General features: G+C 47.4%; 1 protein-coding gene across 2 annotated transcripts in view; it reads right to left on the reverse strand.

Annotated features, from left to right (window-relative positions):
- Window positions 1-14,700, reverse strand: part of proser3 (proline and serine rich 3) — a 31,858-nt gene that overhangs the window by 14,217 nt on the left and 2,941 nt on the right. For both annotated transcript variants that reach the window (XR_009511842.1, XM_059968448.1), the window contains exons 2-6: window positions 8,852-8,957; window positions 8,378-8,667; window positions 5,971-6,119; window positions 484-623; window positions 83-171 (exon numbers count right to left, since the gene is read on the reverse strand). Coding sequence is in view for 1 of the 2 variants with exons in the window: in XM_059968448.1 (XP_059824431.1) it covers window positions 83-171; window positions 484-623; window positions 5,971-6,119; window positions 8,378-8,667; window positions 8,852-8,957 (774 nt within the window). In the remaining variant the exon portion in view is untranslated. The remainder of the gene's footprint in view (window positions 1-82; window positions 172-483; window positions 624-5,970; window positions 6,120-8,377; window positions 8,668-8,851; window positions 8,958-14,700) is intronic.

Raw genomic sequence — 14,700 nt, forward strand, 5'->3', positions numbered from 1 at the left:
CTCACAACCTTTCCCGAGTGTGCTCATGCACACCCACACCACCCTCTCCGCCCGCACACCAAACACACTTCCCAGACGCTACCTGTGCTCGAGCAAGCGGTGGGCTCTCTCCTGAAGCTGTAGTGTATTCGGGTCGAGGGGTTCCTGCAGGGAACTGTCATGCACCCTCTCCTGTGAAGGGAGACCAGAGTCGGTAGTGGTAAACCCACCATCGGACATAGCCTGCACAGTTCAAAAATTCCTCCGACACACCGACCCTCTCGGGGGGAACAGGAGACACACACACACACACACACACACACACACACACACACACACACACACACAGTGACACAGTGACCCTCACTGGGTGACAAGTCACTCACACCCACTCTCACTGGGCAGGAAACGGGTCAGACACATATGCACTCTTTCTAACCCAGGGGTCACTGGGCAGTGATGGGGAGCAGCACCTGAGATCCAGAAATCAATTATTATCCTCACCGAAGCAGACAGTCCCTTCAGCGAAGGCAGGCTTAAGCTGGAAACGACAGGCAGGGCCGAAATCTCTTGCAGGCAGTGAGACTCTGGCAGATAGAAAGGGGAGTGACTGCTGCCTGGTCCCCCTCCAGGAAGAACTGACCCTGTGGACAAAACCTCATCAGAAAAATTATGTTCAGCGTGCTACAGTCTGCTACAACATATGGAACAGATCCCCAGGAGTGGGTAACAGGCTAGGCTCTAATAAGGGGTCCAGGGGTTTATCTGCAGAATAACAGATCCCCAGGAGCTGAGGTGAATCAGTTAAGAATGGACCAAGTGGCAAAAGGCGACCAGAAGTCAGAACTGATCGCTTGGAGTCTCTGATTGTCTCGTAAGACGCAACCTGTCCCTTGTTCGTCGAACTGATCAGAGAGTAACAGAAGAGGAGAACATGATAGGGTCGCGGGAGTGCCCGGAAGTGCTCCCCTTGGCTGAGATTACCATTCTCTGGGGTGGGTTATCGGTGGTCAAGGAACTCGTGGCAGACTTTAGGACTGAGATGTCTCGATTGTTATCAGCAGGTGCGACTACCCCACAAAATAAAGCCAACAGGTGTTGGACCCTCTAAGGGGACGGACTAAGAAGAGGGGTGCAGGTGAATGGGGTCCCACTAGAAGGGGAGTGACCGGTACTGTCTGTTATAACTGTGGTGAAGAGGGACACATCAGGCAGAAGTGTGAAGGATGGGAACACCCTCGGACAGTGAGCCCCCGGGTACCTGGCATCTCAGGGGGAACACGTTCCCAGCAATATATTGACCCTGAAGGCTTAGTGGGGCCAAGCTCCAGCATATTGCTACAGATTGAGGGTATTTACGCTAGAGTTATACCTGACACCGGCACTCAGGTTACTCTGCTGTACCGTTCGTTTTACAACTGATATTTGACGCATTTACCATTGACACCACTCAGTGCGCTAGAGGTCTGGGGTCTTAGCACAGATGACTATCTGTACGATGGTCACTTGTCAATGAAGCTGGAGTTTTCAGAGGCAGATGTGGGAGTAGCTGAGGTCCTTGATACATTAGTGCTGGTTTGTCCGGACCTGGTTGAGAAGGACGAAGCTTCATTTCTTGTGGAGGCTAGTGGGAACCTGCAAGGAAAGTTGGAGAGCACTTTCTGAAAACAACGTCTGCTCACCCTGCGTTCCGAGCTGCTTTTGAGGAGGAGCGTGGCCATGCTGAGCTGGATGATGAGCGTAAACAAGAGACTGTGTGGCTCACCCAGTCAAAACCAGTTGTGTTATGGCCTGGGGAAATAGCGCGAATGATGGGAAACCCCAAATTTCCCGGAATGCCCGAGGCCGAGGCCCACTTGGTGGATGCTCCAGAAGACCATGAAGAGGAGTCAGGTTTACCTGCTGGGGTACTGGTGAGGCCTGAACTGTAGAAGCCCTTGGTTGTACAGGTGAACAGGATGACAGTGAGTGCCAGCAACACTTCAGAGCAGGAGCCACCCTCAGGTGGGGGGGGGGGGGGTGCCAAAGGCACACCCCTTCCTGGTGATGGTAATGTTTAGAGTCTGTGAGACAAGCCGGGGAGAAACTCTCAGAAAAGAGGGAAGTTGACTGCTGAGATATTCAACTCTGGGAACTCCCTGATACCTGGAGGTTGGAAGAAGAGGTTGATAGAGAAGATGTTGAAGCTGGAAGATGTCTTTTCTAATGACGAGTTTGATGTGGGTTGTTTTAGGGGCACTCGCCACACCATCCTGGTGACCGAGGATGCCCTGTTCAGAGAAAGGTACGGCGATTGGCACCTGCAGAGGTGAAGGATGTTCAGCAGCATCTGCAGAATCGGAAGGCGGCTGGGATCATCACCGAGTCTAGAAGCCCCTACATGTCTCCAATAGTAGTGGCCAGGAAGAAGAATAGGAAGGTACTATCAGACTATCAGACTCTAAACAGGCGTAACGTCCCTGACCAGTATACAGTCCCGAGAATTGAGGATGTGCTGGCCTGCCTGAATGGTGCAAAGTGGTTCAGCGTGCTGGACTTGAGGAGTGGGTATTACCAGATACGCATGAGTGAGGCTGATAAAGAGAAGATGGCATTCACATGTCCACTGGGATTCTGCCAGTTCGAAAGGATGCTCCAGGGCATATCAGGAACCCCTGCGACCTTCCAATATGTCATGGAGAAAATGGTTGAAGTATAAGTATACCTGGATGATCTAACAGTGCTTGGGTCTATCCTGGAGGAACACGAAGTGAAGCTACTGAAGGTGCTGGGCCACCTAAAAGCTGAAAGGTTAAGTACCAGTTCTGCAAGACATCTGTCAACTAAGTTGGGCACATAGCCTCAGAGAATGGAGTAGCTATGGTGACCACATGGCCAAGGCTTCAGCCTGCGAGTGCGTTGTGCTTCGTGCTTCTTCCTTGAATTCCGTGGGTACCATCGGAGGTTCATGAAAGACTACTCCAAAGTGAGTCACCCTTTAAATCAGCTTCTGTACCGTTACCTTCTCTTGGGGAAGAAAGGGAGGACAAAAGAAGAGGGTGGTAAAGATTATCTTAGCCCTTTAGAGCCTCTTGGAGTGAGATGGGATGCAAAATGTGAAGAGGCCTTTCAGTTGCTGAAGGAGCTGCTGACAAAAGTGCCTCCAGACCCCGGTTGCCATGTGTATTGCATACAGATGCTAGCAGAGAGGGCTGAGGGGTATTCTGTATCAAGATCAGGGCTCCGGGTTGAGACCTGTTGCGTTTGTCAGTTGGAATCTGTCACCCTCTGAGCGAAACGACTCCAAACACAAATTGAAGTTCCTGGCATTGAAATGGGCTGTGGTGGATAAGCTAAGTGCCAAATTTGGGGTGAGGACAGACAACAACCCATTAACTTATATCCTGATCTCGACAAAATTGGACGCCACAGGCCACCGGTGGTTGGTGGCATTGTCTGTCTATGACTTCAGCCTGAAATACCGGCCGGGAAGTAGGAATATTGATTCTAATGCTTTGTCCCGATGTGCGCACAAAGGGGGCTGGGCTCTAAAGTAACTGGGAATGAAGCTGAGCTCAGCCAAGTGACAGAGGGACCCGAGTTGTCATAAGGCATGAGTAATAGACGGCGTGGGATCCTCACCGTAGAGACCAGAAGTGTCCCAAGGAGATTCTGAAACTGAAGACGTAGATGATAGGATAAGGAGATCTCAAAGAGCCAGGAGACCCCCAGATAGACTGGCCTATATAGCACCGGGGGAACAGAGGGCTGTGACTATCCCTCAAGTGAGATATGGCACTACCATTTACAAATGGATTGGAGGTTCTGACATCCAGAAATTCCTTTGAAAACAGTGTTAATAATGACAGGGTGACAAATTATTTCAAAGTCATGAGGACATGACTATTTGTGGGGGGGGGGGGGGAAGAGTGTAATACCCTGGTTCACAACTTTACTGTTATGCTGCATGCATTTCATTTAGCAGCTCTGTAAGTGCAGTTTGTTCTGCTGTCAGCCTGTTTGGGTTATTGTTGAAGATAAGGGATGATGTGGAATGTGTGCCATCCATTTAGCGGAAGGTTTTCTTGGTGAAGGACAATAAGGTTGGTCTTGGACTTGTGTTTGTGGGAAGGTGGGGAGATGGAGAAGATGCTAGGGAGAACCGATCGTAGCATACAGTCCTGTGGAAGACCCGTTTGTTTGAGATGGATTGTGGGCAATGTTTGAAAGGCAGTGTGGGCATTCCCGCTCTCGGGGGCCCAGTGCTCAAGTGACAGAGTTCAAGATGAGCTCCAACTCGTGCACATTTGACTGTTTAATTATAGTGGGCGCTTTTCCTTTTGTTATTCTTTACTAACCCTTTAGTTAAGATTCATAAATATAATTCTTTTAATCGTATGCAGCATACTGTCTGTTATTTCATGGAACTAACTTGTAACAGGGTAGCAAATTACACAGCATCCACACAAACTGAGGTTTGGGGTGGGATGAGCCATCTCAATCTGATGAGTTTGGTAGGACTTGAGGGTGTCTACACTAGACTTACACAGCCAAGGAAACCAGGGTGTCTCATACATAAATATTTCTTGTAGCTGCATGTTCCTGACCTCATGAGCTTTCTGTGTAGCAGTTTCTACTGTTTCATTAAGCCACTCCGCTTTAATGAACTGACAGTTCTTTTGCTCTCCACGCCCTTTGCTTCTTTGGAATTTGACAGCGAATCAATAATTTCTTCAATACAAACAGTATAAAGAAGCCAGTTCTAAAATCTGCAGACAAATCATTGCAAACTCCATGTTGTCAGCACCTTCTGCATCAAAAACTGGAAAAGGAAACGTGATGGTATACAATTGTGAAATATACTTAATATGACAATGAGATCAAGGGTGACAGCTTGTTGTGCAGTTTAAATTCCTTTATGCGATAGTAGTGATCGATGTGTGTGCATGCACACCTTACAGGGAACATTGGCTACAGGCTGTGATCTAGTCCAGGGTTTGGGTGTCTATATAGGAAAAACAGACCCCCCCACCCCCCTTGAAGTGGGTTACATGCTGGGATCTAATCCTAATAGATTCCTGGGAGAGGATTTCAGGCTGGGGTCTAATCCAGGGGTTCGTGGGTGTAAGTGTAGAGTAACAGATCCATGGGAGTGGGTTTCAGACTGAGATTTAACTTTGGACATTCAATGGCTACTTTATTAAGTACACCTACTCATTAATGATCAGCCAATCATTGCCAGCAACTCAATGCATAAAAGCATGGTGACATGGCCAAGAGGTTCAGTCATTGTTCAGACCAAACGGGAAAAAAATGTGACCTAGGGGACTTTGACCGTGGAACGATTGTTGGTGCCAGACAGGGTAGTTTGAGCATCTCACAAGCTGCTGATTTCTTGGGATTTTCAGTAACAGTCTCTGGAGAGTGGTGCAATAAAAAAATCCAGTGAGCAGCAGTTTTGTGGACGGAGATGCCTTGTTAATGAGAAGTTAGAAGAGAATGGCTGGACTGGTTCAAGTTGACAGCAAGGCAACAGCAATTCAAATAACCACCCATTACAATGCTGTGGGTGTGCAGAAGAGCATCCCTAAACACACATCAAACCTCGAAGTGGATGGGCTCCAGCAACAGAAGACCACTAACATATTAGGTACAGGAGGTGCCTAATAAAGTGGCCACTGAGTGTATGTACAGATTTACAGATCCGTGGGACTGTGTTACTGGTGAGGATCTAATCCAAGGCTTTATATATAGATTAACAAATCTGTGACAGTGGTTTACAGGTGAGGATCTGGTACAGGGACTCAGGGGTTTATATATAGAATAACTGATCCCTGAGAGTGGGTTACAGCCAAGTCTAATCCAGGATTTTGCAGGTTTATATACAGATTACAGATCCCCGGGATCTAATTCAGGGATTGAGGGGATGAGTGGGATCCCAATGATGGAAGATTTGTTAACAAGGTAACACTGCTGTCTGAAAGGAATCTCTCCACACTCACTGGATCTTACCACAGTCAGCAGAGTGCTTTTCTCCATTTGGTGTGGAGCTGCTGCGGGGAGAGTTATGGAGCCACCAGAAGTCATCGAGACCGGCTCTGAGCTGGGCCGCACGCTGCTCTCGGCTCTGCGGCCGGGCATGACGGAATCTCTGAATGTACCTGGAGGGAGCAGATGAGAGGGTTTAGAAATCTAAGTGAGCAGACAGGAAAAGTTTAAAGCCACCCACCCGAAGAAAGTCACAGAGTACTCAGCATGGAAACAGGCCCTTTGGCCCAATTAGTTCATGCCAACCAAGATGCCATCCAAATTAGTCCCATTTCCCTGCTTTTGGTCTCCGAACCTTTCCTATCCATGTACGTACCTTCACTACTTCCTCTGGTAGCTCATTCCATATATGGACCGCCCTCTGGGTGAAAAAATCTCTCCCCTTTTACCTTTAACCTGTGCCCCCTAGTTCTTGATGTCCCAGCCCTGGGAAGAGAAACCACGTAGATTCACACCATGTCCCCCATGATTTTATTCATCTCTACAAGGGCTCCTGTGGTCCAAGGCATAAAGTACCAACCTGCTCAACCTCTCTCTGGAACCCAGTCCCTTAAGTCCTGGCAACATCCCGGTAAATCTCCTCTACACTTCATCCAGTGTATTGGCATCTTTCCTAGAGCAGGGTGACCAAAACTGCACACAATACTCCAAGTGCGGCCTCACCAACATTGTGCGCAAATGCAAAATAACATTCCGAATCCTGTACTCAGTGCTCTGACTGATGAAGGCCAACATGTCAAATGCTTTCTTCAACAGCCGGTCTAATTATGGCTCCACTTTCAGGGATCTTGTACCTGTATCCTTGTCCCCTCAGACGCACAAAACTCCCCAGGAACCTACCACTGTTTTCCTTGCTTTAACTTCCCTGGATGAGATAATTTGCACTGAGAAAGGATGTCTCAGATCACAGTAACTTTTCCTCCTCATCAGTGGACAAATCCCTCTGGTCCCCAAACCTTCCACCCTCTGGGAAAGCCTTCTCCCAAATTCACTCCAACTCTGATCCCCCTTAACCAGTTTCCCCAATATCCTGATCTGATCTACCCATTCCCCAACGTCCCCAACTGATCCCTGTAACCCGTTCCCCAATGGCCCAATCTGATCCCCCTTAACCCATTCCCCAACATCCTGAAGTGATACCCATAACCCATTCCCCAATGTCTTGATCTGATCCCCTGAACCCATTCCCCAACATCCCGATCTGATCCCCATAACCCATTCCCCAATGTCTTGATCTGATCCCCTGAACCCATTCCCCAACATCCCGATCTGATCTCCATAACCCATTCCCCAATGCCCGGAACTGATCCCCTTAATCCATTCCCCAATGTCCGGAACTGATCCCCTTAACCCATTCCCCAACGTCCCGATCTGATCCCCATAACCCATTCCCCAATGTCCCGATCTGATCCCCATAACCCATTCCCCAACGTCCGGAACTGATCCCCTTAATCCATTCCCCAATGTCCGGAACTGATCCCCTTAACCCATTCCCCAACGTCCCGATCTGATCCCCATAACCCATTCCCCAATGTCCCGATCTGATCCCCATAACCCATTCCCCAACGTCCGGAACTGATCCCCCTTAACCCATTCCCCAACGTCCCGAAGTGATACCCATAACCCATTCCCCAACGTCTGGAACTGATCCCCCTTAACTCATTCCCCAACGTCCCGAAGTGATACCCATAACCCATTCCCCAATGTCTTGATCTGATCCCCTGAATCCATTCCTCAATGTCTTGATCTGATCTCCCTTAGCCCATTCCCCAACATCCAGAATTGATCCCCTGAACCCATTCCCCAATGTCTTGATCTGATCTCCCTTAGCCCGTTCCCCAACGTCCAGAACTGATCCCCCTTAACCCATTCCCCAATGTCCCGAAGTGATACCCATAACCCATTCCCCAACGTCCGGAACTGATCCCCCTTAACTCATTCCCCAACGTCCCAAAGTGATACCCATAACCCATTCCCCAATGTCTTGATCTGATCCCCTGAATCCATTCCTCAATGTCTTGATCTGATCTCCCTTAGCCCATTCCCCAACATCCAGAATTGATCCCCTGAACCCATTCCCCAATGTCTTGATCTGATCTCCCTTAGCCCGTTCCCCAACGTCCAGAACTGATCCCCTTAACCCATTCCCCAATGTCCGGAACTGATCTCCCTGAACCCATTTCCCAACATCCTGATCTGATCCGCTTAACCAGCTTCTTCCCATTTTTGATTCAATTTCCACCATAAGCTGCTTTGCTCCCAGGACCTCCACCCTCTCCAGTTGACCACGATCCCTGTATCCCAGTGTAATCCTTCCCTCCACCACCTGCACCGTAAGGGTAAAGGGATAATTCAGACAGGGACAGCTTACTTGGCAATGATGGAACTGTCTGCAGGTGGTCCATCTGGGCTGCAAACCCATCCCGTATCTGGGCAAAAGTTCTCACCAGGTGGGTCACCGGACCCGGTCTGCACACGGCTTGACGCACCCTCCAGTGTGGAGGGAGATGCACTCTCACTGGAGGGCCAGGACTCCTCCAAATGGCTGATGGAGTCGGAACGTGCACCATCGCCTGTTGGTTCCAGGGGATCAGGGGCTGAAGGTGTGTCCTCAAAAGGCAGGTGCTGTCTGGCCCACTGGATCCTGCCTTCTCTCATCACCTGGGGGAGAACCACATTGTTACTCCCCTTCTTCCCCTCCCTTCTTTTCCTTCGCTGCTTCCCTCCCACCCTCCCAGCACACAACAAAACGCTGCATTTCTGCTGTCCCGTCTTCTCCATTCCCAACCATCACATAACCCCCCCCCCCACCCCACCACCACCACCACCACTCATCCCATTTTACCTTCCGCTGCTGCTGCTTGGATCGGCTCTGCAGCAAGGAGGGGCAGTAGTGACTACGGGAGATCAGAGGCTCCACAAAAGGGTTGGCGTGGCTGAAGAGTGCAGAGCTACAGGGTAGGGAAGAGAGACACAGCGGGTCAGGATGCCGGTTTCTGCGGTGTTGGACGTAAAAGAAACCCAGAGGGATAGGGCATCAACAGTTTTTTACAGCTGTATAGTGCCTGGGATGGGTACTCCAACACACAGGAACAGAAGAGCAGTGGGATTCTGCTAGCTCCATCACAGGTACTGCTTTCCCCACCAGAGGACCTTTACAAGACAATGGCTTATGAAGGCTGCATCTGTCATCAGGGACCCCTACCATCTGGGCTCTGGCCTCTACTCAAAGCTGCCATCAGGCAGGAGGCACAGAAGCCTGAAACGTTCAATATCAGCTTCTCCAACACTGCCATTGGGTTCTTGAACACAACTATAAAACCCATCACTACATAGGATTATATTATTTCTTTCTCTCACACACACTAAACATGGACTAACATTGTTATATTTATTATGTGAGCTATGTATTAGATATGTTAACTTAACTTCATGGTCAAGTGGGTTTGAAATGTCTGTAACGCACTGTGGTGCTGCTGAACAAAGCTAGTTTTAATGGTATTGACGTGAATTCACAGAGCATATCAGAATCTGATTTATTATCGCTAGCGTACACAGTTAAATCTGTTGTTTTGGGCAAAGCCTAACAATGCTACTGTGAGTTACAGAACAAACAAATAAAGAGCAATAGAGTAGTGAGGTCGTGTTCCTGGACCGTTCAGAAATCTGACGGCGGAGGCGAAGAAGCTGTTTCTAAAGTGTTGAGTTAAGCAGAATTAGGCGATTTGGCCCTTCGAATATGCTCCACATTCAATCATATTTGATTTTTTTTAAACCCCACTCTCCCTCCTACTCCCCATAAACCTTAGCCTGCTCACTAATAAAGCTCTGCCTTAAATACACGCATTGCCTTGGTCTCCACTGCCCTCTGCTGGCATAGATCCACCACGCTCCAGCTGAAGAAAATGCTCCTCTACTCAGTCCTAAAGTGAAGTTCTTTCATTTCTGAAGCTGTGTCCTTAGATTTTAGACTCTTCCACTGATAGAAACACCCTTGTCATGTCCACTCTCTCCAACCCCTTTCTGTATCCAGTGGAGCTTCAGTGAGATCCCTTCCCCACCCTTGAACCCCATGGACAACAGGACCAAAAACATGAAATGCTCGTCATAAATTCAGAATCAGAATCAAAATCAGATTTATTATCACCAGCATATGACATGAAATTTGTTAACTCAGCAGCAGCAGTTCAATGCAATACATAATCTAGCAGAGAGAGAGAAAAAAAAATAAACATAATAAACAAGTAAATCAATTACGTATATCAAAGTTATCAAAAAATGTGCAAAAACAGAAATACTGTTATTTTAAAAAAGTGAGTTAGTGTCCAAAGCTTTCATTTCCAGGATGATTCTTGTGAACTTTCTCCAAACTCTTTACAATGCCAGCACATCCTGTGAGCTCAGAACTGCTCAGAAGATTCAAAAAGTGGTCCGACTCCCACCTTATAAAGCCTTAATATTACACCCTTACTTGTACAGAATATGCTAACCGAAAGTGAATGAGAACAATAATTTACTTTCTTTACGACTGTGTCAGCTTCTAAGTTAACCTTGAGGGAAACCTGTATTAGGACAAGTCCTTTTGAACCTTTGACTTCTGAATTCTCTCCCTGCTTAGAAAATTGTTCACTTCTTTGTACCTTCTACTTTAGTGCACAATCCTGCACTGCCCTATTCCACAAGCCACTACTTTTCCCATTCTCCTGAACTGCCAAGTTCTTCTGTAGACTCCCTTCTTCCTCAGTACTACTTGCCCCTCCTTGCATCATCCACAAACTTGGCCACAAAGCCATCAATTCTGTCATCCAAATCACTAACATGAAATTTCAGAAGTTGTGAACTCAGCGTCGACTCCTGGGTTTACTGACCACCAGTCACCAACAGCTAAACCTGTCTTACTTCTGAACACCATTGGGTACAGGCCCAGAGTAGTACACATTAACTCTTGCATTCCTGGAATTGGCTTGGTGAACCTCTTCTCGACCTTCTTCATTTAGAGGAACCAGATGGCAGAATTAAACGTGTTTCACCAAAGCTATCAACAAACAAAACTTCATCTGAGGCTTGGTCTCAATGCAAAACATTGACCATCATTCGCCCCACCATCCCAGCTGCCTGACCTACCCTGCTTCTCTAGCTGTTTGCGTGCTGCTCCAGATTCCAGCGTCTGCTAACTCTCGTGTCTCCAAAATTTTACTTAAGCCCTTCAGAAGGTTCATAGGAGGGAATTACTAAGATGGTGGAAGAGAATTAGAAATGGCACTTTTACACTTATGACTGGGGCTAAGCACAACTCCAATGCCCTATTCAAGTTTGCTGACAACACCACTGTTGTTGGCCAAATTAAAGACAGTGACGATCACTTTTGGTTGTATGTTAATTTAAACAAATTAGAACTTTTTTTCTGTTTCTTAGTTTGATGTTTTCCTGTCATGGGATGTCTGTGTAAATATGCCGTACAGACAGACAGACATACTTTATTGATCCCGAGGGAAATTGGGTACTGTATCTGCTCTATGATATGCTGTGCTGCTTTGTAAAATAAGAATAAATAATAACAATTTGAATTAAAAAAAAAGACGGTGACGAATCACAGCAGGTAGGAGGGAGACTGAAAATCTGGCTGAGTGGCGGCACAAGACCAACCTCTTACCCAATGTCAGCAGAACAAGCCAAGGAGCTGATTATTGACTTCAGGAAGAGGAAACCAGAGGCCCCTCCGTGACTAACAGTGGTCTCATCTGGGGGGGGGGGGGGCGGAATCAGAAGCAGAGAAGTCAGCAATTAAAAATTCCTCGATATTATCATTTCGGAGGACCTGTAGCAGGCCCAACACACAAGTTCAATCATGAAGAAAGTACAGCAGCACCTCTGCTTACTTTAGGGTTTGCAAAGATTCGGCACCACATCTAAAACTTTGACAAACTTCTGTAGTGGAGTGGAGACTACACTGACTGGCTGGTATGGAAACACCAATGCCCTTGAGCAGAAAATCCGACAAGGCTCAAGTGGATACGGTTCAGTCCATCACTGGTAAAGCCCTCTTCACCACTGAGCACACGAAGTGTTGTTGCAGGAAAGCAGCACCCATCATCACTGCTACCATTAGGAAGAAGGTGGAATCGGAACCTCAGGACTCACACCACCAGGTTCAGGTATGGAGGGGCTACCGCACAGGACCAAAAGAAGCTGCAGAAGGTTGTAAGTCTAGTCAACTTCATCTTGGGGACTAGCCTACAAAGTACTGTTACATACCCCGTGGTTATCTTGTGACTGTCTTATGACCATGATGTAATTGAGTATCTGGTGAGCATGATGTAATGGTCTTGTGATGGTGGGGTGACATAATTTCCCACCAGTGTGAGGTCACATGATGACATGTTCCAACAGGTATAAACCAGGGAAAGCCTGCTGTGACGCGGGAGTTTTTGTTGGAACATCGTTTAAGTTGTGTAAAGTGGAGTTTTAATTTCTACTGTAAGGTACAATATCATTGTGCTGGCAGTTTTGAAAATCACTGCCAGTTATGTTAGATGTATTTTCCATTTAATCTTAAAAGTATTAGAGAGTGAAGATTTACCGAAGTACGGAAACCCGAAGGATTGAGTAAAAGTTGGTGTCGTCAGCGGTTTAATACAGGATTGACCTTATTGGATCTTCGTTCGGGAAATAGTAACCTGCATCCGAGATAGCCCCTGCCTTGTGAGAGCAGAAAGGGTTGGGCGCAGTGTAATTCGCCAAGGAAAAGGTCAGTTCCTTCAAGTCGTTTTTATTTCCTTCATCGTGAGTCTTTCGGGGAAGACATATTTCGGCTGGGATCAGCAGTAACATCACATCATCGAGGAATTCATTACTTCAGAAAAGTCTCTCCTAATTGACTGTATAAATCATTTGGACTTTCGCATTTATCGCTTTAAGAACTGTTCGAGTTGCCGTATAGCAGTTAACTTCTGGTTAAGTTAGTCGTTTGTTTTCTTTTCATTTTTTATTGGGCAGAGTTTAATAAATGTTTATTTGTTTATAAAAAAAACCTGTCTCAATTCTATATTCATTGTTGCCGTATCGTAACAGTACCCGGGACATCTTTAGGAAGCGGTGTCTCAGAAAGGCAGCGTCCATTATTAAGGACCCCCAGCACCCAGGGCGTGCACTTTTCTCACTGTTACCATCAGGGAGGAGATACAGAAGCCTGAAGGAACACACTCAGTGATTCAGGAACAGCTTCTTCCCTCTGCCATCCGACTCCTAAATGGACTTTGAAGCTTTCGACACTATCTCAATTTTTTAAATACAGTATTTCTGTTTTTATATATATTTTAAATAATCTATTCAATATACATTTAAAGAGCAAACATGAGGAAATCTGTAGATGCTGGAAATTCAAACAACACACATAAAGTGCTGGTGGAACATAGTATCTACAAGGAGAAGCACTGTCGACGTTTCGGGCTGAGACCCTTTGTCAGGACTAACTGAAAGGAAAGATAGTAAGAGATTTGAAAGAAGTGAGGGAGGGGGAAATGCGAAATGATAGGAGAAGACTGGAGGGGGTGGGATGAAGCTAACAGCTGGAAAGGTGATCGGCAAAAGTGATACAGAGCTGGAGAAGGGAAAGGATCAAAGAAAGGGGGGGGGGGGAGAGCACCAGAGGGAGATGGAGAACAGGCAGAGTGATGGGCAGAGAGAAAGGGAAAAAAAAACAAACAACTAAATATATCAGGGATGGGGTAAGAAGGGGAGGAGGGGCATTAACGGAAGTTAGAGAAGTCAATGTTCATGTCATCAGGTTGGAGGCTACCCAGCCGGTTTATAAGGTGTTGTTCCTCCAACCTGAGTTTGGATTCATTTTGACAATAGAGGAGGCCATGGATAGACATATCAGAATGGGAATGGGACGTGGAATTAAAATGTGTGGCCACTGGGAGATCCTGCTCCGTAATTCCCCATAACTTCTGCCACCTCAAACGGGATCCCACTACGCAGGGATCGCTGCCTATGTGACTCCCTTGTCCACTCGTCCCCCCTATCCCTTCCCACCGATCTCTCTCCTGGCACTTATCCTTGTAAGCAGAACAAGTGCTACACCTGCCCTTACACTTCCTCCCTCACCACCATTCAGGGCCCCAGACAGTCCTTCCAGGTGAGGGGACACTTCATCTGTGAGTTGGCTGGTGTGGTATACTGTGTCCGGTGCTCCCGGTGTAGCCTTTTATATATTGGTGAGACCCGACGCAGACTGGGAGACCGTTTTGCTGAACACCTATGGTCCGCCAGAGAGAGCAGGATCTCCCGGTGACCACACATTTTAATTCCACGTCCCATTCCCATTCTGATATGTCTGTCCATGGCCTCCTCTACTGTCAAAATGAATCCAAACTCTGGTTGCAGGAACAACACCTTATATACTGGCTGGGTAGCCTCCAACCTGATGCCATGAACATTGACTTCTCTAATTTCTGTTAATGCCCCTCCTTCCCTTCTTACCCCATCCCTGACATATTTAGTTGTTTGTTTTTTTTCCCTCTCTCTCTGCCCATCACTCTGCCTGTTCTCCATCTCCCTCTGGTGTTCCCCTCCCCCTTTCTTTCTCCCACCTCCCATCCCATGAGTCTTTCCCTTCTCCAGCTCTGTATCACTTTCGCCAATCACCTTTCCGGCCTCTCAGCTTCACCCCACCCCCTCCAGTCTTCTCCT

The sequence above is a fragment of the Hypanus sabinus genome, chromosome 1 (assembly GCF_030144855.1).
Source record: "Hypanus sabinus isolate sHypSab1 chromosome 1, sHypSab1.hap1, whole genome shotgun sequence".
In the NCBI taxonomy this organism is placed as follows: domain Eukaryota; kingdom Metazoa; phylum Chordata; class Chondrichthyes; order Myliobatiformes; family Dasyatidae; genus Hypanus; species Hypanus sabinus.